General features: G+C 40.3%; 1 protein-coding gene and 1 pseudogene across 1 annotated transcript; one reads left to right on the forward strand and one right to left on the reverse strand.

Annotated features, from left to right (window-relative positions):
• Positions 1-4,584: 4,584 nt before the first annotated feature.
• Positions 4,585-24,603, reverse strand: AMACR (alpha-methylacyl-CoA racemase). The gene is made up of 5 exons (XM_040494959.1): positions 24,242-24,603; positions 20,946-21,089; positions 19,779-19,939; positions 16,261-16,447; positions 4,585-6,065 (listed from the first exon to the last, which is right to left on the reverse strand). Exons 1-5 carry the CDS (start codon positions 24,486-24,488, stop codon positions 5,656-5,658), a joined length of 1,149 nt encoding a protein of 382 aa, XP_040350893.1. The 5' UTR covers positions 24,489-24,603; the 3' UTR covers positions 4,585-5,655.
• LOC121043333 (protein SET-like) lies at positions 11,472-12,295 on the forward strand (annotated as a pseudogene).
• Positions 24,604-24,879: the final 276 nt, after the last annotated feature.

Raw genomic sequence — 24,879 nt, forward strand, 5'->3', positions numbered from 1 at the left:
AACTTTGTCTAGATATAAATATTCTGTATTTTCCTGAACACAAGTTTCTGCACACACACCTCAAGAATCAGCTAACTAGACTTACAGCCGTGAGAGGCTGCACTCTTTCTCCAATCTCTAGCCTGTCTCAGCACTGTGATATTTCCCTTCATTGCATTTAATACATTTTCCAACTAGATAATTCTGTGTTTATTCTATTTCTTCTGTTAGTCTTTGATCCCTTTAAGAGCAGTGATCAGGTCCATTTCTGTCATTATGGTAATCCCCAGGTGTAGCATGATACCTGGCACCTAGTAGGTCCTCAACAAATATTTGCTAAAGGAATTACTGAGTGAATAAAGTGCGTACACGAAATTCTGTAGAACCAGTCAACAGCCTGTTTGCTCAGGTCCATTCCCTGTTCCTCCTCACAGGCTCTGTATCATAAGACACTACCCTTCCCAGGTTCCCTTGCTTCTAGGTAGATTTGGCCAATGAAAGGCATTGGTGGGAGGACTGGGGCCAGGAGAGAAGATCCTGGTATTTCCCTCCCTCCATTTCTCCTTCCTGAGCCATCTGTGGTAGTGGCTGCATCTCCACGATGGGTCTAGCTTCCACCAAGCAAACTTAGCTTCAGGATCCCGGTAACACTGCCTTCCCCATTGTTCCTGCAGCCATAGGAGTGGCCCTGGCTTCCCATTGCTGTTTATATCTGGGTTGCTTCACTGTCCCCTGGGCTTCTCAGCACTTATGTCACCAGTGTAATTCCCTATATTAAATTTCCTGATTGATTAATTGATATTTCACCCATCCCCCCACCCACCTCCCCTCTGGCAACCACCAGTTTGTTCTCTGTATTTAAGAGTCTGGGTTTGTTTATTTTTCTCCTTTTTTCTTTGCTTTGTTTTTTAAATTCCACATAGGAGCGAAATCATGGTATTTGTCTTTCTCTTTCACTTAGGACTATACCCTATAAGTCCATCCATGTTGTCGCAAATGGCAAGAGTTCATCTTTTTTTGTTTGTTTATTTTTGAAAGCGAGAGAGTATATGCACGCAGGGGAGGGGCAGAGAGAGAGGGAGACAGAATCTGAATCAGGCTCAGGTTCTGAGCTGTCAGCACAGAGCCCAACACGGGCTTGAACTTACGAACACGGGGCTTGAACTCATGAACATTGAGATCGAGACCTGAGCCGAAGTTGGACGCTTAACAGACTGAGCCACCCAGGTGCTCTAAAAGTTCACGTTTTACATGGGTAATATCCCATTATATACATATATATGCACACACACACACACACACACACACACACACACCTTCTTCATCCATCTTGGCTGAGTTGCTTCCATATCTTGGCTATTATAAATAATGCTGCAATAAACATAGGGATGCATATGTCTTTTCAAAGTAATGTTTTTGTTTTCTTTGTGTAAATACCAAGTAGTGGAATTACTGGATCGTAAGGTAATTCTATTTTTATTTTGAGGAAACTCCATCCTGTTTTCCTCAGTGGCTGCACCAGTTTGCATTCCCACCAACGGTGCACGTGAGTTCCTTTTTCTCCACATCTTCTCCAACACTTGTCATTTGTTGTGTTTTTGACTTTAGCCATTCTGACAGCCGTAAAGTGGTTGTCTCAATGTGGTTTTAATTTGTGTTTCCCTGGTGATGAGTGATGTTGAGGATCTTTTCATGTGTCTGTTTGCCATCTGTATATCTTCTTTGGAAAAATGTCTATTCAGGTCCTCTGCTCATTTTTAATTGGATAATTTCTTTTTTTGGTGTTGAGTTGTATAAATCGTTTACATATTTTGGATATTAACCCTTTATTGGATATATCATCTGCAGATATCTTCCATTCAATTGGTTGCCCTTTTGTTCTGACGATGGTTTCCTTTGCTGGGCAAAGCTATTTATTTTGATGTAGAATCAATAGTTTAATTTTGTTTTTGTTTTCCTTGCCAGAGGATACATATCTTGTAAAATATTTCTACAGCTGATGTCAAAGAAATTACTACCTATTTTCTTCTAGGAATCTTATGGTTTCACAGGTAGGTCTTTAATCCATTTTGAGTTTATTTTTGTTTATGGTGTAAGAATAAATTTCCTCTAATTTAAAGACTCTGAGTGGGTCATATTTTCCTTGCTGGATCCTGAGTTCAAATGAAAAGTTCCTGTGGCAAGAGGAACACAATCTTATAGGAAGGGCCTTAAAAATGGTATAAGAGCAAGACTCGGAGTCAGAATATTAAAATTTAAATTCTGGTTCTGCCTCTTCCTACCAGTATCTTCCTGGGCAAATCACTTAAAACTGGTGGTTCCCAAAGTGTGTGCCAAGATGGCCCGGGCACCACAGTGACCTCAAAGGGGTGCCTCAGGATATTTAAAGTTTTAAAGATAGTAAACAGAGTGAAACTCAACATCTGTCAGATACCCCATGAACTATCAGTGAGGTAGTTCATCCTTTCAACCTAAGATTGCACTACAATCCTTTCAATGATTACGTATTTCTGTGAGGCTGGATTTCCCACAATCATGATAAAAAGCAAGTACTGTATGAAAATAAATGTGGAACAGAAAATGAGGGTAGTGGTGCCCAATATTATTTCAAGGCATGAGAAGCTGCATAGTGTCCAACACATATATGACCTATAAGTAAGAGTGTTAAAAATGAAATAAAAATAAAAGTGCTTTCTCTCAATGTATGTGTGTTTTCTCAAACAGTTAGTTATTAGGGCATAAGTACTTAAGCTGTGGGACCTAATTCTTTATAAATGGAATGGTTAGATATTTCTTTTGGCCAAGAGGCACCATGAAAAAGTTACTCAGACACAAAGGGAGATACGAACTAAGAAGGTTTTAAGACCATCTGAGCCCTGTGTTCTCATCTGTACAATGAGATGAGAACTCATTGTACCCCTGCTTCAACTACCCCTGTGACACTTGTGTCTCCTTTGATAAAGCCTAAAATGTGCACAGAGGCCTGGATGCAACCAGTCACCTTATTCCATGTCATTTGATTCATCGCCATATGGTGTATAGCATCCCATCACTTCCTACGTTGTAGGATCAAAAGTGCAAATCAGTGTATATTGAACTACACATGCAAGAATAAAATTCCTATGTATTCAAGAATATAATCTGTCTTTCACTAGAATTTGCCATCTTCAATTGCCTGCTACTCCTCCATCCTCCTTAGAGCCTCCTATTTTCCTCTCACCTACACTCTGGCCCATTTCTAAGTCTACAGTTTGTCAAAAGAGAACCAAAGAGGAAGTGTACATTTTCTATACAGGGTCTTAGACTCTTCAGAAGAAAAGTATGGGTCATTAACAGAATCTATTAGCCTTATTTATATACCTGTATTCTTTAAAAAGTATAAACTACAGAAACCAATTTTTTCATTCAAACATTTGGTATAAAATCGATTAATCACAGAAATCAATATTTTGAGCTAGCCCATCTGCTTATTTACAGATTTTTGCCAACTGGCTTTTATTCTTTCCCTCATTAACCCTTCAAGAGATATTTTTTGAGCACCTATTATGACAGTAGCAAAGGGGAAAAGACTTTGTTCATATCCATTAGGACAGTGGCACTCAAAGTGTGGTCTTTGAACCAGGAGCATTATAATCACCTGGAAGCTTGGCAAAAATGCAAATTCATGAGTCTTGCCTTAGACGCTCTGTATTAGAATCTCTAGGGTTGGGCCTAGGAATCTGTATTTCAATGTATCTCTAGATTATTCTCTTGTGTGTGTGCTAGAGCAACTACTCTGGGAGCTTATGACCTAGTGAAGAGTTATGTAAGCTACACTAAAAGCAATGACTATCCTTGGAGATATGTACAAAGTGCAATGGAAACCTAGGAAGGACCCCTAAGAACAAAACTAATAATTACTGGGCACCTACGATGTTCCAGGCACTTCACAGGAATGGTCTTAGATACCACAGTGATTGAGTGATATTTGAACCCAACTGATACTTGACTCAAATTTTATAATCACTGTATAAAACTGCCCTAGGGCTGAGAAACACAGGAAGTTTCACAAAGAAGGCTGTTTGAGCCAAGTCTAAATTTGCTAAATCAACAAGCTGGAGCAAAAGGGGCTAGGAGTACTGTTAGCCCTGGAAAATGTTACAGAATATGGAAAGGAATGGAAGCAAGAGAGACCATCACATAATTAGAAACTTGAGTCAGTCCAATAGAAAGTGCTGCGGAGTAGAGATGGGACTGAACAGCTAGGTAGAAGTCTTATTATAAAAAAGGGTTGATATGCTACATAAATGGATTTATATTTGTTACATAAGGAAAAGAAAAGAGAACCATTGAAGAATCTTACAGAATGAAAAGACCAGTTTGATGTGGTAAAGATTACCAGTAGATTAACAGGATAAAAAAAAAAAAAAAAAAAGAAGAAGAAGAAGAAGACGACGACGACGACGGCGGCGGCGGCGGCGGCGGCAGTGGTACTGGAGGTGTAAGTCAGGTAGGCAAGCAGAGCAGTGGTCCAGGAAAGAGGTAATAGGGGTCTGAATGAAGGCAGCAATGGATGTTGGGCATAGCGGATCGGTATGGAGCCATGAAGATGAACACTGACAGCACTTCACTATTGAGATTCACTTCTTTAATAAATATTTACAAAGTTTCCACTATGAGCCAGGCACTGATCTAGGAAGTGAGGATTTAACAGTGAACAAAACCTATAAAGCCCTTCCTAAAGCTTCCATTCTAGTGTGCACTGGTTAAGAGATAGTTGGTTAAGAGGGCTGGGGTTAATCAGTATAATGTCAGTAATAATACACAAGGTGAAGAAAAATGAAACGGGAGAGGGGAAAGAAAGTGATGAAGTGGCTGCCATTTTAGGGAGGGGTCAGGAAAGGGTACTCCCTAGGGTGACATTTGGGCAGTGGCCTGAATGAAGTGAGGGGTAAGCCATGGGCACACTGGGGGCAGAGGCAGATGTGATGGGAATTGAGGCCAGAAACCTGTAAGAGGAGGAAGAGTCTAGCAGGATTGTCTGATGGTGGCAATTTACTAAGAGACATGGTAGGTGATGCTAAGAGGCAGCCACACAGAGCCGGGCTCTAGTCCTGTGGTCTAGATGGACAGTGGGGGTTATCTGAAGGAAACATCAAGAACGTTTTCTAAAATTACAATTCAAAGATGCTGGCTGAAAGATTTTCTTACCACATATAAGGATCAGACTTTTCTAAGGACTTCATTTTGGTAACCAGTAGAGCCAACGTTATTTAAATGAGTCACAAATTGCTTTTTAAGTGCTATTTCAAGGACTTTCTTGAAAGCTTTTCAGAAACTTAAAAGCAGAAGTAAACTTTAGGGGGGAAAGGCTTTATTTAATAAAAACCATTATATTCATCCATTGAAAGTATATTATTCGTATCTTAATATTAAAAATATAATCTATCAAGTAAATTGAAAAGCAGAAAAACTGCCACAATTTAATATTAGTAAACTAAAAACATTCCTAAATCAATAATCATGTTAACCATTTTCAGAATTCAATCATTACTGTGTACTCACAGTCTTGTTTCTTGATTAGAACAGCTGGTCTACCAGGATGCTGTTCCTTCGTGTTTCTGTGCACACAATTTTATGTATTATCCCACACTGAACACGTAATATTCAATTCACTTGAGCTGTGAGGCCTGGAATTTAGAGATTAGCTCGTGGCTTATTAATTTCAATGATTTTATCTGAGGTAAGCTGATTGATCTCTACCTGACTGAACCCAAACTCTTGAAGTATCTCTTCAGTATGTTCTCCTACAAAAGGATCCCTCTTGGAAGAAGGGACAGCGGGGGTGTCTGACAGCAGAGGTGCAGGGCGGGGACTCACACTCTGCTCCTCATCAGTGATAAATGAGCCTCGTTCTTTGTTATGATCATGCTGGGTGACCTCTTCAAACGTCAGAACTGGAGTCACACACGCATCTGTGCCATCGAAGATCTGACACCACTCTTCTTTGGTCTTCTTTGCAAATACCTCTGCGAATCTCCTCTTCATTTCTGGCCAATCAGTCACGCTCATTTGATTAGGAAGCTCATCAGACTTTAGTCCAAGTCCTGAGAATAAAAACACAATTTCTTAAATTATTATGCTTCGGGTGGAGTGGTTATAGTCAATAAAATGAGTTTTGACCTCACCATAGTGTCCCAAATAGGGTGTCTTTAAGGGTTTCTCAGATGGGTCAAGAGACAAAATTCAAACTCAACTTGGAGCCAGTAGCCGGAAAGGGCAAAGGTAATAGGGTAGCAAGACTGAAAACTGACTTCCTACTGCCAAGATTTTATTATTTACATTTCACCAAAAGTAGTCTATTTGTAAAGGTCTAGTTTCCAGAAATTGATTTTTCCCTGAGTAGGTTTTCAAAAAGAAATTTCCTCAAGATGTTATTATCTGTCATACTGATTTCAAATAACCCCACATTTTATATAGTGTTCCCAAACCCTACGAAATATAAAATTTAAACAACTTTACACATGACTATCCTAGTTTTTAAGGAAGAAGCCTGAAGATAAATGATTAAATTCAAGATTGCAATTTAACATGTAACATTCATCTCCCTTTATTTTGGACAAATAAAAGAGCTCTAGTCAAGCAGTGATATTTGACTCATTACCCTCTTACAAAACTGCTGTGAACTAGGAACAAAGGATTTGTAAGGTAACCAAACACCCATGCAAAAAATTGTTCCTACAGCAAACAGGACAGAAAGTGATCAACCAGTCAAATCATGAACGGGGCACACAGACTTTTGTGTCAAGCATGAAGGAGATCATGAAAAGCTCATCAACACATAGTGGAGAGAAAATGAAAGCATTCAGCTGGGGATTTAACAGAAAGGATGGCTTCTCGGCCCAGGACCCGCTCACTGCTTCCTTTATTAACTACAAGCACCTACCCCTGCAGACACACCTGAACTCCAGTGCTGATTAAATTATACCCCAAAAGTACTTTACTAGAGTTTGGTGTAAATGTCACTTTCTATTCCCACAAGGAAGAGGGTTTTTAAATGTGGATCTTAGAGTGGAATAATCATGAAAGGACCTTCGTATGCATGTGATTTTGCAGAAGTGCAGTCAAGTTAATCTAATAATTCTCACTTTTATCATCCTTTCCTTCCCTATCATGTAGAAGAACGATGACTAATTAATTGCATGTAAGCTGCTTTGAAGAAGAAAATCCCTATAGAGGAAAGTAGGTATGAATACTGCAGGCCCTTCTTAGGGTTTTGGGATATATAAGGAAATAAGGAGAACTCACATAGTTCTGGATAGTTGTGAAAAGACACCTGTGGGATAAACAAGTAAATTTTCCTCTGACCCATTCATATACGAGGAAAAACATTGAGCCATTACTTCAGGTTTATCACTATAATCTACACACACACAAAAATGTTCCTAAGGATGTCTTTTACTTTTCTTCTTTTTCCGGACTACGCCAAACTCTGTGATTGAAAAACAAATAAAGTGGCCAGTTAGCCAAAAAATAGTGATTTAGATCATAGCTACTGTTATAAATATCTTTGCATGCTTTTCAGTTTTTTTTTTAATCAGAATGTGATCAGAATCATAATACTAAATAAAATTGGATCCAATATGCTCTCCCTGTAACAGACATTATATTTGAGATTAATGATCTCACAGGTTAAACTTTGTATACTGGAAAAAATACTAGAAATCAAAAGACTCCAGCTCCTACCCCTAATTCTGACACCCCAGCTTTTCCACTGTCTTATTATCCTTTCTCAGCCTATAGTTTCCTATCCTGCCCATGACTCTGATCAAGGCCACAAGACTAACTACCAACGTTTTGGATAGGCTGTTTCTTGTGCTCTTGACATTCCTGTATGGAACTCTAAAACCACTCCCCTACATGAATATAATTGTAGATTGCAGCTAGTTTTTATAGCATAATCAATTATTAAATTAAACAGACTTAAGGACTGGCCTGTAGACTCAGACTATTTAAAACCTGGGAAAGTATGTTTTGATTCCCAAAAAGTGATCTTATATATACATGTAACACATACACATACATACACACAATTACACAAAATACTTATTATTTTAAGTACATGCCATAAACTTTACTGCTCTGTAACACAATATTAGGCATATATTAAACAGTTAAAAATTCATGTTGTAAGTATGCAATGATACATGTACAAAGATTAATGTTTATTAGTAAATAAATATTTGTTACAATGCAAAGCTGTGGAAAAAACGTAAATGAACTTGAATAAGGAAACATTTAGATTTTAGTACAGGCGTACCATACAGTTTCATATGGCTGCTAGGAATATCATGAGGGTGCAGAATTTTTGTAATGACAAGAAAGGACATCTTTAGTATACTGTTGAATACAAAAAGACAGCTATTAATTGTAAGTTTTGATAATTTTATATTATATATAAATACAATTTATAAATAAATAAAACAACTGTGTTGGTATGTGCACAGAAAAAGTTCTTGAAAGCCACATACCAAACCTCCCCCAAGTGAAAGAACAAGAGAGAATTTTTACTTCTTTACAAATTCTGTACTACATTCTTTTCTAAAACACGTATTATTTTGAACTACTTTTCATCTTTTAAAAATTGTGGTAGCATAAAATTTATAGTAATTCTATTTAATTTTTTGAGGACCTGCCATATTACATTCCCACTAGTAATGCATAGGGGGTTGCAGTTTCCTCACAACCTTGACAACACTCGTTATTGTCTGCTTTTCTTTTAATAAGATTTTGAAATTTTAAAACAACTTAAAAATTCTCTACTGCTTATCTGAATATACTTATAAGTGTCTTGTTATCTCAAAACGTCATGAAATTCTCTGTATTTACAGATTTTTTTTGCCCCAGAAAGCAGCAGAGACACAGTACAGTAGAATTTTTACCTTATAAAAACCTTTTGTATTATGTTAAGATTAAAGTATGGTCTCAAAGATCTCAAATATAAGATAAAATGAATAAGGTAATAAAATCAGTATAGATGTGGCAGCTTGTCCAGCTGGGCCTGAGAGAGAAGTAATGTATATGTGATTAATAAAAGTAGTACTTTTGTAAATAAATATTGTGAAAGAAAGATAATGCTGTGGCATTTTGGCATGGACTATGTAGATTCACCAAAGCTGGTTTAACATGTTAAGCCGGCCTGAAGCACAAACCACCTGTCAGCCAAGGATCCCTCATGAACTTTGAAGGAGAGAGGAGGTTAAGGACACCATACAAGGCTGTGGATACAAAGAGAGGAGGCTGTAAAAAATCAGAGTGGTTACAGAGTTTAGACTTAGAAAGAGAAAGCCCAGGAGAAAGTGGTCAGAAGATGAAGGGCTGGAGCAATCAGCCTGCTAGAATAATGTCTCGTTTCATTTTCAATATTTCCAGAAAAATTCACTCCTTGTGGTGGAGTGTGGATGTTAGAAATGATCATTCCGAACACGTATGTTTTAAGATAACAATAAGACATGCCAAGGAGGGAAGTTAACTTCTGGAATGGCAGAGCAAGAACCTTCAGAAACCTGTTCTTGCATAAAAGCAACAGAACCCTGGCACAAACTGTCAGAATGAACTTTTTTGTAACTCTGGAAATTAAAAGTTTACAACAATCCAAAGAGCATTTATTTAGGAAAAACAACTGCATCTCATAAGATCAGTAAGCCTTGTGGTATTGTAACTTGCACTAATTTCTCCCTCTCTCCCCAGCTCTGTGGTAGTCATGAAAACCAACAGGCTCTCAGTCACAGCTCTGTAAAACAACTAGCAGGGTAACAGCCACGGCAGGACTGAAATGAGTTGAGAGCTTCCCCCAAATCCCATCCCCCAAGAACTGCCATTTGTCTAGCAGCTCCCTGAAAGGCTCCATTCTCATGGCTTGTCTTTATTTGATCTGACTTGGAGCTCACAATGCCTTATTTCTGGAACACTGTTAACATTTATCAAAAAAAAAAAAAAAAATCAGTGACAACTATTTAATATCATAGTTATCTGAGGTGGCATTCCCTGTTGGGATAAAAAGAAGCTGACAAACAAAAGAAAAAAAGTGGGGAATAGGATGTTCATGGGGGGCTTTGAAATGCTCCAACATATTTCCGGGAATTTAGAAGGCACATATATAGGGCTATGAGTATGCCCAGGAAAGATCTGAGAAGGTCCTAATCTTTCACCTCTGGCTGACCCTGAGTCTGCACAAGCAAGAAGTAAAGACACAGAAAAGGATGGGAAATTTATTGGTTCAAGGCATTTAAGGACATCTCTATCCAGTTATTACCTGATGACCAAGCTAACCAGACAGACTTCTGTGGCTGCACATACCGAAGAACACAGATTTAGTCCAAGAAAGTCATTACATAAACAAATAGCAGCAATAATAAATCCAGGATAGGGGAGAGGGAAGGGAAGTGAAGACCTGATTTCCCAAGTGGTCATTTTACATTATTTCAAATATCCAATTTCAACAAAACTTGTGAGACATGCAAAGAAGGAAGCAAATGTGGCCCTTACACAAGACAAAAAGGAATCAACAGAAACTGTCCCTGAAAAAATCCAGATACTGGACTTACTAGACAAAGACTTTAAATCAACTAGTTATTTTATTTATTTTTTTTTTTAAATTTTTTTTTCAACGTTTTTTATTTATTTTTGGGACAGAGAGAAACAGAGCATGAATGGGGGAGGGGCAGAGAGAGAGGGAGACACAGCATCAGAAACAGGCTCCAGGCTCCGAGCCATCAGCCCAGAGCCTGACACGGGGCTCGAACTCACGGAGCGCGAGATCGTGACCTGGCTGAAGTCGGACGCTTAACCGACTGTGCCACCCAGGCGCCCCACTAGTTATTTTAAATATATTCAAAGCACTGAAGGAAACCACGTCTGAAAAATTCAACAAAATTTGAGAATGATGTCTAATCAAAGAGAATATCAATAAAGAGTTAGATTGTTAAAAAAGAAGCCAAATAGAAATTCTGGAATTGAAAAGTATATAACAAATAAAACTTTCATTAGAAGGACTCAGCAAAGGGCACCTGGGTGGCTCAGTCAGTTGAGCGTCCAACTTTGGCTCAGGTCATGATCTCGCGGTCCATGAGTTCGAGCCCCACGTTGGGCTCTGTGCTGACAGCTCAGAGCCTGGGGCCTGTTTCAGATTCTGTGTCTCCCTCTCTTGCAGTGCCCCTCCCTCATTCATGTTCTGTCTTTCTTTCCATCAAGCATAAATAAAACATTTAAAAAAATTTTTTTTTTAAAAGAAGGACTTAGCAACAGACATGAACTGACAAGAGAAAGAATCAGCGAACTCAAAAAGAGGTATACTGAGGAAAGAAAGAAAAGAGAATAACAAAAAGAGAACAAAGAAAAATGAACAGAACCTCAGAGACCTGTAGGACACCATCAAGAATACCGAAATATGGAGTCATCAGAGCTTCTTCCAGACATGCGTCTTCTCTTGTTTCCTGGACTCTCTTCACAGAATGGCCCCCAAATGCCAGTCTTCACTCTCACCTCAAATGAAGAAACTGAGACTGCCTCTTGCCTCCAAGCCAGAGGAGACAGCACCCTCTCAACCCTTGCCAAAGGGAGAACAAGAACAGCCAACAACTGAACATCCTGATGAAGTACAAAATGGAACAGACAGACTTAACGAATAAGCCAGTGAGAAGACTTTGAAAGTAGAACAGAAATATAAGAAACTCTGCCAACCATTTTTTCAGAAGAAGTTGGAATCGACTGCCAAAATCCCACAAGGGGGTAACAATCCCACAAGTTTCTGCACTGCTTGGGAAGGGAGATGAAGAGGCACTACATTACTTGACAAGAGGTGAAGTGACAGCATTTGAAGATATTAAATCAAGTTACAGGATAGATTTTTATTTTGATGAAAACCCTCACTTTGAAAATAAAGGTCTCTCCAAAGAATTTCATCTGAATGAGAGTGGTGATCCATCTTCAAAAGCTACTGAAATCAGACGGAAATCTTGAAAGGATTTGATGAAATGTCCAAGTCAAATGCAGAAGAAAGCCAGCGGAAAGAGACAGCATGAGGAACCAGAAAGCTTCTTCACCTGGTTTCCTGACCATTCTGATGCAGGTGCAGATGAGTTAGGAGATGTCATCAAAGAGGATATTTGATCAAATTCATTCAAGTACTACTTGGTTCCCAATATGGATGATGAAGATGGGAACGCAGAAGGGGCGGGGGGGGGGGTGGCGAAGACTGGAAGATACTGATGAATAAGGAGATGAGGATGAAGGTGATGGAGAGGACAACGAGGGGCAGGAAGGATAAGATGACTAATGGAACATTAACAGGTTCCAACCTTCCTTTTGGGATTTTCTCCAGTCCCTGGGAGCAAGTTGCAGTCCTTCCCCCCACCCCTACCTTAGCTCATTTGTCCTGTTTTTTTGAAGTCTCTTTTCTCTCCCATTACACCATGGTTTTCAACTTATTTGGGGGGGGGGGGGAATACCATGAGCAGAATACAGTGGGAAAAGAATCTCTACCCCTTTCTCTTCAACATTCAATTTTTATCCTTTCCTGTCCCAACAAAAACTTAATGCAATCAATGCTACTGTGCTGGGAAAAAAGAAAAATTTTCTACTCCCTTAGCTCTGCTGGAAGCTGGAAGGTGGTAGGCCCCTGTGTAGTAGTACATAGAATTCTAGCTTTCTCCCTCCTTTCTCTTTCTATTGGGCTCAGAGATTACTCTGTGTCTGTATATGAATATGGAAGGTTAGCATTTACCAACATTTATCTGCCTACTTCCTCCTGTTTAAAAAAAAGAAAAAAGAAATTTAAAAAATGGGGTTATAGAAGGTCAGCAAAGGGTGAGTTTGAGATGTTTGGGTGAGCCTTTTGACAACATGGCTTCTCTGCTGGCATGTTTAATTATGATGCTTAACGGATATCTTTGCAGTTTTAGATGACATTTTTAAAACAAAATTCTCTCCTAATGATAACTTGAGCCCTGCCACTTGAGGGGAGAATCAGAAGAACCTGTAGGATCTTATGTGAAATTGACATTGTCTATTGTAATTTTGTTCCCGTTTATTTTTAATTTTTCTTTCTGTTTCACTGGAAAGGAAAGATGATGCTCAATTTTAAATGGTAAGGTCCACAAGCTGTTTTGTTACAAGAAAGCTAAATGTGTACATACACACACACAAATACCAACATATGCATTAAGGGAGTCTCACAAGAAGAGAGACAGAAAAAGGCAGAGAAAATCCTAGAAGAAAAAAAAGTCTGAAAAATTCCCAAATTTGATGAAAAACAAATTACTTGCACATCCAAGAATCTTAAGGAAATCAAGCAAGATAAACTCAGAGATCCACACTTAGAAGAAAAATGAGCTCAGTGAGGTTGCAGGAAATAAGATCAATATACAAAAGTAACTACTTACTATGTATTTCTATACACTAATAACGAACAATACAAAAATGTACCATTTGCAATTGCATCAAAAATAATAAAATTCTTGGGGCGCCTGGGTGGCTCAGTCGGTTGGGCGTCTGACTTCAGCTCAGGTCATGATCTCGCCATCCGTGGGTTCGAGCCCCGCGTCGGGCTCTGTGCTGATGGTTCGGTGCCTGGAGCCTGTTTCGGATTCTGTGTCTCCCTCTCTCTCTGACCCTCCCCCCCGTTTATGCTCTGTCTCTCTCTGTCTCAAAAATAAATAAACGTTAAAAAAATTAAAAAAAAAAAATAAAATTCTTCTATAAATTTAGCAGAATAAGTGCAGGTGTGTGCACTGAAAATTACAAAGTATCAATGGAAAAATTCTAGACCTCTATAAATGAAAAGCATCATATATGTTCATGGGTATTAAGGCTTAATACTGGTAAGATGGCAATACTCCCCAGACTGATGCACAATTCAGCACAACCCTTATCAAAATCCCAGCTGCCTTTTTTGCAGAAATTGGCAAGATGATTCTAAAATACATATGGAGGGGCCCCTGGGTGGCTCAGTCGTTTGGGCGTCCAACTTCGCTTCATGTCATAATCTCGTGGTTCATGGGTTCAAGCCCCGTGACAGGCTCTGTGCAGATTGCTCAGAGCCTGGAGCCTGCTTCAGATTCTGTGTCTCCCTCTCTCTCTACCCTTCCCTGACTCACACTCTGTCTCTCTCTCTCAATAATAATAAGCATTAAAAACAATACATATGGAAATGGAAGGGACCCCGAATAGTCAATCTTAAAAAAGAACAAAATTGGAAGACTCACACTTCCTAATTTCAAACCTACTACAAAGCTACAATGATCAACACAGTGTGGTACTGACATAAGGGTAGACATGTACATCAATGAGTCCAAAAATAAACCCTTACAATTATGGCCAACTGATTTTCAACAAAGACGCCAAAACCATTCAATGGAGAAAGAATAGTCTTTTTGACAAACAGTGCTGGGAAAACTGGATAGCCATACGCAAAACAATGAAGTTGGACCCCTACCTCACCCCATACAAAAAAATTAATCATAATTTAACAGAGACCTAAATGTGGACGTTGAAACTATACAAATTTTAAAAGAAAACACAGGAGTGAGACCGTAAAATTGGGAGTTCTCTGAATAATTTCTATGTAATATTTACTAAAGGCTAAGTATAAAAATGTGCTAATAGATCTTACATATGTTATTAGAACTCAACAATAGCTGTAGCAATTGTTTAGAACTCAAACTAACATTTGTTTTCTTTTTCTGTTGATTTATTTTTGAGCGAGAAAGAGACTGAGCGCAAGCTGGGGAGGGCCAGAGAGAGAGGAAGACACAGAATCTGAAGCAGGCTCCAGGCTCCAAGCTGTCAGCACAGAGCTTGACAAGGGGTTCGAACTCACAAACCATGAGATCATGACCTGAGACGAAGTCAGATGCTTAACCAGCTGAGCCACTCAGCCTCTCCTAACAAAATTTTTTCAATGAGTTTATTTTACCATTGTCATTTAGAATTGCCTGTGAATGATGATGACAAAAAGCTGACTGATGGGCACCTGGGTGGCTCAGTCCGTTGAGTGTCCGACTCTTGATTTTGGCTTAGGTCATGATCCTAGGGGCATGGATTGTGCCCTGTGTTGGGCTTTGTGCTGAACACTCAGCCTGCTTAAGATTCTCTCTCCCTCTCCCCTTCTGCCCCTCTTCCCCACTCACACTCTGTCTAAAAAAACAAAAAAAAAACGGACTGAAGTTTAGTCAATTTTATTATTACGTTTAAATTCTCTACAGACAATGCATAAATACACAAGATTTATGTCAGGTACAAACTTCACCTTGCTATATCCCTCCTGCCTTCCAAGGCCCTGCACCACTGAGGTAAGGGTGTTGATCCCTCTGTGTTCAGCCCCTCATATAGCATTGTTCTGTCCCTAATTTTGAATTAATACCTTCCATTCTTAGTTTTAATTTTGGAACAGAAAGACTTTTATGATCTACATAAACCATCTTGTTGTTTGTTTTTCCAACTATATTTAAGTTAGTGAAGTTAATACTGTTGATCATAAAACACTTTCTGATGCTAGCAAAAAACAATGATTTCAGCTATATGCAAACAACTTTGAGTAGTATACTGCATCTGAAAAGCTACGAAACATAATGAGACTCCAACCGTGAAGTTGAAAAGACAGACACACCATGACCAGCTTGTCCTACCTCTTCAATGTATATTCTAAAACTTCTTAGCTATTCATTTACCTGTAAAGTAAACTTCAAATTCAAACATGTTACAGGAACAAAATGTTAGTCTGATTGTTTAATTAGAGAAGAAGAGATCGCAAATTCTCCTGCTAACTTGTGGCCACATGCAAATGAGACAAGAATCTGCAAGAAAGGTAAACTTTAGAAGCATCAAGTGATAACAACATATTCCAACAGAATCTTATTCACCGAAGTCACTCTGTGCTCTGGCACCCCATGGGGGCATCTATCAAGGAATAAGGACTGGCAGAACCAGCACATCATTTCTGAGAATAAGACAGGGGCACGCAAGGGCAACATAAATATCTGACACTGCTGAGTATGAAATGTAACGAAAAATTGAACTCGCATAAAATGGGTTATTTTTTAAAACTCTGAGCTATTTTATAGACTTATGAAAGTATCTGTAAATTTAAACATAAGGGAAATGCCCCACAATATAATTATAATTATAATCATAAAGTGGATATATAATAAAAGACATAATGAATTTAAAAGGCCTAAAATCGAGGTTAAAGAACACCCACAAGAAAAGGGGAGGGAGCAGGAGAGGCACAGGAATATTACTTACCTTTGATTAGCAGCTTGTAGAACTGGGGTTCTATTGCTCCAACAGCCATGAAGCCCCCATCTGCTGTCCTGTAGGTTGTGTAGAAAGGTGCTCCACCATCTAGCATGTTCTGTCCTCGAGGTCGTTCCCACAGTCCTACTTGTTGAGATTTCCACAGAAAAGAACTTAGGTATGCCGTTCCTTCCACCTTTGGAAAAGAAACAGTATACAATATGAATCCAGACATTTAAACTATAAAACAACAATTAATTTCCACTTAGTTTTTTTTTTAACATTTGTGTAACAATATTTCTTAGAGTACAGGAAGACTGTATCTAATTACACAACTTCTTGCTATTTCAAGAAAGTGTGTTAGAACAGGTTTATGATAGAGGGTTTCTCCACTATTCAGTTCAGAAAATACAGTTCAGAAAAGACTTAGAAGGAACTACTTTTGTTGTTCTTTTCAAATAAGACTGCCAAATGTTGATAATGTTTGAAGCCAAGTGAGGGTACACGGAAGTTCATTATATATTCTCTCCATAATTATATACATTAAAAACTTTCAGGATAGGGGCACCTGGGTGGCTCAGTCGGTTGAGCCTCTGACTTTGGCTCAGGTCATCTCACAGTTTGTGGGTTCAAGGCCCGCATCAGGCTCTGTGCTGACCGCTTGCTCAGAGCCTGGAGCCTGCTTCAGATTCTGTGTCTCCTTCTCTCTCTGCCCCTCTCCGGCTCATGCTTTGTCTCACTCTGTTTCTCAAAAATAAATAAATGTTAAAAAAAAAAAATTTTTTTTTAACTGTCAGCATAAAAAGTTAAAAATAAAGCAAAGAGGTTTTGAAAAAATCTTTCTTTTGGTCTCAATACCTATAAACACATACACATAGGTAATAGGAAACTATCACATTTTAAAGGTAAACCACATTACAGTTAAATTTAGTATACTCTAGCTTGACTCCAAGCCAAAGAAAACTATACTGAATATTTAATATACCTTAACAATCACTAGAAAGTTACACAATTAACATAAAACATGAGCAGCAGATATACAGGTTTTCTGAGTCCAGACAAACTAGTTTGGGAATGCCAACTCCCCACTGAATTCTGAAATAACAGGAATGGATTCACATCTTCAGGTATAATTGTCACAAGGCTGGATGCATGTGGCTCTCCAGAGAAGACTACCTCCCTACCCTCACGGCTTTATGATCCTAATGATTCTTGAACCCCAAGGAGAAGGCCAGCAAAGCACCCTCATATCAAATAGCTGGAATTGGGGGTCCACGGAGTTTCTCACAGTTACTCGCTATATCTTTGGAGACATCCCAACTTTCCCTTTAAACTTGAAATCTCACACACACCTGATTTTATGGCTCTGACAGCTGACATACCAAATAGTATGTCACAGGGGCGCCTAGGTAGCTCAGTGGGTTAAGTGTCCAACTTCAGCTTAGGTGATGAGTTCACAGTTCGTGAGTTTGAGCCCCATATCGGACTCTCTGCTGTCAGTGCAGAGCCTTCTTTGGATCCTCTGTTTCCCTCTCTCTCTGCCCCTTCCCTGCTTGTTCTCTCTCTCTCTCTCTCTCTCTCTCTCTCTCTCAGATAAATATTAAAAGAAAAAAAGATCAATCACACACCACACTTTAGAGATGGACACAAAGGACATGCAAATGTATCCTGATAAAAGTATCAGAAGGAAGAGAAATAGCACAGGGTTTAGCCTGTGAGAAGGAAGCATAAGCCAAGCCCCCAAGATAAGGGCCATGGAAATGGCTTTTGCAAAAGGTCACCAATGACAAATCCAATTTACAGTGCTCAGATCTAAACTCTTGAGGCGGGTAACTGGGTGGCTCAGTCAGTTGAGCCTCTGACTCTTGATTTCAGCTCTGGTCATGATCTCATGGTTTGTGAGTTCAAGCTCTATGTAAAGCTCTGCACTGACAGTGTGGAGCCTGCTTGGGATTCCCCCCTCTCTCTGCCTCTCCCCTGTTCGCTTTCTCTCTCTCAATAAATAAACTTAAAAATATATAAAAAATAAATAAACTCTTAAGGTCTCTACTGACACCTGACCCTCTGACCATTCCTTTTTTTTCTTTTAGCACTTTCTTTATCTTTCGTTTCCATGGAAACACTCCTCGGTTCTCCACTTTGCTCTCCTTATGCCCTGACTTCTCTATTGCCCACTCTTCAAATATGGTGCTCTGTCCCCTTCCTTAGAGGACCACACGGTCTCATGTGGCTTCCAAATGACAATAAAACCTGTTTCTAGTCTCTAACTTCAAGTACTCACTCTGTCTGGATATCTGAAAGAGACTTCAAACTTGAAATGACCCAAACTGAATTCCTCTTATCATACAAGAATAACAACAACAGTAATAATACCAAGTTCTTACATAGCACCTCCTCTATGCCAGGCATTGTTTACACACTGAACAAGGCATCAATTCGCTTAGTTCTCTAACAATGCTATGAGGCAGGTACCATTACTGTCTCCATTTTACAAAGAAGAAGCCGAGGCACAGGGAGGTAAGTAACTCACCCAAGTCCCAGAACCAGTCAGCGGCAGAGCTGGGGTGGAGGAAACAGGTGCCAGAATCCGTGCTCTTAACCACTGACCCATACTGCCTCTTCCATTGGCAGTCCGCCCCCAAGGTGCCAGTGATGCCATCCACCAGGTCATCCAAGCCAGAAACACGGGAGCCACCCTTGACTCCTCGCTCTCCCTTTACTGCCAACGCATCACCAGATCCTGGCAATTTTAGGTCTCAAATAGCCTTCAGATCCAGACCTGTTCCACCATCAATGACTTTAGTACTTGCTCGTATCTCCCAGCAACAACCCAGTAACTGTCCCTCTGCCTCCAGTCTTCTCTTCCTCAAACCCATCTTCCTTCTCCCTCCAAAGATCTGTCTAAATGCAAATACATACATAGAATGCTGGATTGGGCTCTTATCAACTGGCTGTGAGAACTTGGACAAATTTCTATGCTTCAGTTTCTCCTTTCTTCAAATAAAGTATTCCAAGTGGAACTGGTGTTTTGAAGATTAGGAGAAATCACACAGGGAAAGCGCCTAGCATAACGCAAGGCACGTACTCAGTGCGTGACAGTGAAAAAACTGAAGCTTCATGATGTTGGAGTCTCCCCTGCAAACTGTAACAGGAAAGTCTAGACTGGTCCAATTTTACTCTAGCACCCTTAAGAATCTTCTCTGTCTGCTAAGGGAGACTTTCTTCCCGAGCCCAGTTTTTAATGAAGATTGCTTGAAAACTGTATTCTAAGCACAAGAAATGGCAGGGGAAGATTGTTGAAACCAACGCAGGAATCAGATGAGTCATGAAAAGTTTAACTGATTCTACAAACAAGATACTCAATGAAAGGATATGAGGCTATTAAAAAAAAAAAAAAGGATATCCTGGATAATTTGGATTCAAACTTCAAATCTCATTTATCTCTTATTCACAAAACAATCTGAGGCAGCCGCCTATCATGCTTAGAACAACTGGTAGGCTTATCACCTCCCCCAGTTAACACTTACCATGCTGGCATCAATGACCTGACCTTTGCCAGAGCGTGTGCGTTGAAAAAGAGCCAACAAGATGCCCAGTGTGCATATGAGGCCACCACCAGCAAAGTCAGCCAGGAGATTCAGTGGTGCATACGGATTCTCACCACTTCTGCCAATCTTTGACAGAATACCTACATAATTTAAAGAAATCAAGGAACACGAAATGTAAATTGAATGTCACTTTTAAATAGATACATGAACATCTTACAAGGAATAACCAATCATTCTAGTTGCCGACACGGTGAAAACCGGTACATGACGCTTCTCCAAATCTAAACCTAGTCAGCATATTTATAAACGGGCTTTTCCCCCAACAAGGCTCCTTGTTTTGTTTTGTTGTTGTTTTCTCTCTAAAACTTTATTCCAACTAACACTTTCAGAATTTTATTGCTAAGTTTTTACTCACTGAGTTTCGAGGAAAAAATTATTGTTAGCAATTTAGATTATGGCTTACCAACAGTTATGATCCACTTTCAGTCTTATTAGAGATGCAGGAAAATAATCAAACACAAGAAAAAATAAAAGTAATTCTATTTTTAAATAGATGGAAAAAACAATTCTACCCACACTCTCATCCTCAATCTTTAAATGTGTACTCACAGGAAATTTGAGGCCTTTATTCAACAACACACAGTTTTTTAGAATTCTAGGATCAGGCCATTCTAAGACATGTTCTCACAGGCAAAAATTCTAATAAAGTGACAATATGACCTGAAAGCTACAGGTATTCACAGAAGTCTAAAATGGTGACTCAGGCAATGATTCAGAATGGAGGTGGAAAGAAAGGGGAGTTCAGATCAAACTCTATCAGCATTTTAGAACTGTACAACAGCCATCCCCATTACCACCAAGGCTCTTACTTCCTGGCAGGGTCTTGCCTGAGAATTGTAGTGAGAAATGTAGTAAGTAAATGTGACTAGTGAGAGTATATTATCCCTCAAATGTGTCAAGTCAGAGGGAAAGGGGTTGGGAATAAGTGTTCTATGACAAACCAACTCTTTTCAAACCATGCTCTCCTTATTGATTCTGATAAATATTTAAATTTTCACCTTTAAAAAATTCTTTTTAGTTGGTGTAACTGTAAATCTTGACTGGGAACAAAATAAAAGGTGTAGAGAAATTATTTTGTCAACATACCTGACAAAGCCAAATAGTTGATGTCATGGCCTGCTACCCTGCAGAATCTTCCTGACTGGCCAAATCCACTCAACCTGGCATAGATGAGCTTTGGATTCTCCCTCTGCAGAATCTCCGGGCCTAGCTGGAGTTTTTCCATAACACCTTAAGAGAAAGGGAACAAAGATTTTTTTTTTTTCTAAGAGGGATGAATTGAGGATAGGAACAATCCTCTCTCTGTGGCAAACATAAAATGGCACTCTTCCAAATCATACCGATAACGTTTGTTGTGGGTTTTAGCACGTTTCCAATAATTAAGGACACAGAGTGAAGCCACCATTTCTGGAATGTGTGACTTCTGCCCCCAAATCCTATTTCCTTCCAGCCCCACCTTAATTCCCTTCAGGCATATCCAAGTTCCTGCAATCCCCATAGTGGGCCATTCCTTCCTTTAGTCAGTGCCTTTATAGTTCCCCAAATACTCTCTTTAGTAATTTATTAGAAATGGCTTGTTCTCCTAGAACAGTTACCCTGGGGCTGAATTTAGTCAAAAATTCACTTTCGAAAGCTTTTAAGGTCTTTTATTTTTCTGTGCCCCCATCATCCGCCACCTCCTACCTCACACTGTGCTTTTGTGTATATATTCCATCATCTTCCCCTCAGTTTAGAAGCTCCTCTGGCAGAATTCACACCTGATCTGTTTCCATGGGTCTCTGAAGTGCCTAGCATGGGCATCTTCACAACAAAGCTCACCAAAATGTCAGTGATAAAATTTGCTACAATACCATCTAAGAGCTCTTATGAATAAGTATAGTATTTATTGCACAAAATCCAGATAACTAGTATTTTTAACCTCCTGGGATTAAAAATAATGAAGACTGGGGCGCCTGGGTGGCGCAGTCGGTTAAGCGTCCGACTTCAGCCAGGTCACGATCTCGCGGTCCGTGAGTTCAAGCCCCGCGTCAGGCTCTGGGCTGATGGCTCAGAGCCTGGAGCCTGTTTCCGATTCTGTGTCTCCCTCTCTCTCTGCCCCTCCCCCGTTCATGCTCTGTCTCTCTCTGTCCCAAAAATAAATAAACGTTGAAAAAAAAAATTAAAAAAAAATAATGAAGACTATATATTTACAGTTTTGTCTTCCTAAAGCTATAGTAAATTACAGAAAACTCTAGTCTTCTACCTAAACACCAGCCACAATCCTCTCACCTGGCAGCTACATCTGTATTCACAGCTCTATTTTCCTTTTTTTTTTTAAATTTTTTTTAATGTTTATTTATTTTTGAGACAGAGAGAGACAGAGTACGAATGGGGGAGGGTCACAGAGAGAAGGAGACACAGAATCTGAAGCAGGCTCCAGGCTCTGAGCTGTCAGCACAGAGCCTGACACGGGGCTCCAACCCACGGACCGCGAGATCATGACCTGAGCCAGAGTCGGACGCTTAACCCACTGAGCCACCCAGGCACCCCTCTATTTTCCTTCTAATTGCAAGATCGTGGAGTCAACCATGTTGAGCCTCTATCTTTAAATGGGGCATTATTAAATTATGATATAATCCTAATTATTAAATTATTATAATCCCCCAATCTGGCTGTGTGAATAAATGATTTAACATTTAATATGCCTGGTGCCCCACAGATATTCAATTCATGCACCAAACATTTACTGACTTCCTGCTATATATCAGGCAAAGCTTTGGATTTGTACTTTGAGCAAGATTGCCCTGGGAGCTGAGAATGGATCCAAATTGTGCTAGACCCACACATCATCTTTAAAAAGGCTGTTACAACAGCGTGAAGGAAGCTACACAAGCTAAGGAGGAAGAATGTCTGGATTCCTGATAACTGAAAGCAAATGCAGTTAACAATATTTGGAGTCATGGGCAGAGTACAGGGTTTGGATTCAGGCAGCTGGGAGAGTACTGGTTCCATTTAATGAGAAAAATAACACAGGAGGCTGGGAATGCAAGCTGGTGCAGCCACTCTGGAAAACAGTATGGCGGTTCCATAAACTAAAAATAGAAACTACCCTATGACCCAGCTATTGCACTACTAGGTATTTACCCAAGGGATACAGGTGTGCTGTTTCAAAGGGACACATGCACCCCCATGTTTATAACAGCACTATCAACAATAGCCAAAGTATGGAAAGAGCCCAAATGTCCCTCGATGCATGAATGGATAAAGAAGATGTGGTATATATATAAAATGGAGTATTACTCGGCAATCAAAAACAATGAAATCTTGCCATTTGCAACTACGCGGATGGAACTGGAGGGTATTATGCTAAGTGAAATTAGTCAGAGAAAGACAAATATATGACTTCACTCATACATGGGCTTTAAGAGACAAGACAGATGAACACAAGGGAAGGGAAACAAAAATAATATAAAAACAGCGAGGGGGACAAAACATAAGATACTCAAATATGGAGAACAAACTGAGGGTTGCTGGAGGGGCTGTGGGGGGTGGGGGTGGGCTAAATGGGTAAGGGGCACTAAGGAATCTACTCCTGAAATCATTGTTGCACCATATGCTAACTAATTTGGATGTAAATTTTAAATAAAAATAAAAATAAAAAATAAAAAAATAACACAGGAGGAGACGTTATTCTTGGAGGTAAGATAATGTGCTTGTTTGGGGATTTATGGAAGTTGCAGTGCCTGGGAGATAGCCAGTTAAGACACGTGCACGGTCTGTGTATTTCAGCGGTCTATGGCTCTAAAAGATGGAGGTACGATTACAGATTTGGCCATCATCTGTCTATAAAAAGGTGAAAACAGTGGGGATGGAAAAGGTGGCTCCAGGAAGCAAACTGTAAACCAAATTGAGCTGAAGCTGGAAGGAACTTGTAACACTAGGATTTACCGCAGAGAATGTTAGCCTGGGTCTAGAGGCTTTAGAGGGTACACCAACTCCCAAAACGGTAGAAAAACGACTATGTACCTACATGCAATTTTCCAGGAAGGCAATCTTTGGCTTTCCTTAGATTCTCACAGGATTCGGGACTCTCAAATAATTAAGAAAGACAAGCACAAATGAGTGATTAGAAACAAAGAGAACCTGGGGAAGGGGGCGGAAATGGGTATAAGGAGAACAGGGGCAACCTCAGCATCTGAGATTCCAAGTATAGATCATCTCAAGGGGGGACTGATCAACAATAGCAAACGCGACAGAAAAATCTAGAAAGGCAGTGACAGGAAAAGGTTCTGTCGGCAACAGAGCTTAGATGTGACGGGCTCGTACGGCCCAGCCCCTCCCTTCGGCGGGGACCTTTCTGCGTCTGGTCTCCCGTCGGAGCCGCGGAGGCGCCTGGGGCTCACCGTGGCGGAAGGGCTCCAGCACCACGTCCGCCTGGGCGCACAGGCGCCTCAGCACTAAAGCCCCGTCCGGCCGCTTCAGGTTCACCGCCAGCGAGCGTTTGCCCCGTGCCATGAAGCTGACATCCCCTCTGGAGCCCGGCCGGTCCACACGCACCACCTGGGCCCCGAAGTCCGCGAGGACCATGCCGCAGAACGGGCCTGGGGCCAGGCCGGCCAGCTCCAACACCCGGATACCCTGCAGCGCCATGGGACCCGGTTCTCCAAGCGAAGAAGTCTCGGGTGGCCCAGACCTAGCCTAGACCGCCCGGGAGGCGAGCCCCAAGCGGCCTCCAAGCAGTCCCTCCCTCCTGCGCCTGCGCAGGGCCGTCCCTCCTCCTCCTCCTCCGGTGCAGAGTCTCTACATTGGGAGGATCTTGGCCCCGCCTCCTGGCTAGTCCAATAGGTGGTTTTCCTTTCCGTTGGTTGCTTTCCCTTTGAGGGGTTGCGTGCCACTGGGTTCAGGCAGGCCTTGTTTGCCTGCCTCTGCAGATCTTCTGTTAGAAGTTAAAGTAAGGCTTGTTAAACATTTTAAGATTTCCATCCTTCTTTCTTTCTTTCTTTCTTTCTTTCTTTCTTTCTTTCTTTCTTTCTTTCTTTCT

Source organism: Herpailurus yagouaroundi, unplaced genomic scaffold, assembly GCF_014898765.1.
Source record: "Herpailurus yagouaroundi ecotype Mexico unplaced genomic scaffold, PumYag 29, whole genome shotgun sequence".
NCBI lineage: Eukaryota > Metazoa > Chordata > Mammalia > Carnivora > Felidae > Herpailurus > Herpailurus yagouaroundi.

What these genes read in the sequence shown, in the direction of transcription:
- AMACR (XM_040494959.1), bottom strand. Translation starts at nt 24,488, where the DNA reads ATGGCGCTGCAGGGTATCCGGGTGTTGGAGCTGGCCGGCCTGGCCCCA. An exon ending in CAACTATTTGGCTTTGTCAG is followed by an intron (nt 19,940 to 20,945) that starts GTATGTTGACAA and finishes TAAATTATGTAG; the next exon opens with GTATTCTGTCAAAGATTGGC. An exon ending in AGGTCATTGATGCCAGCATG is followed by an intron (nt 16,448 to 19,778) that starts GTAAGTGTTAAC and finishes TCTTTTCCAAAG; the next exon opens with GTGGAAGGAACGGCATACCT.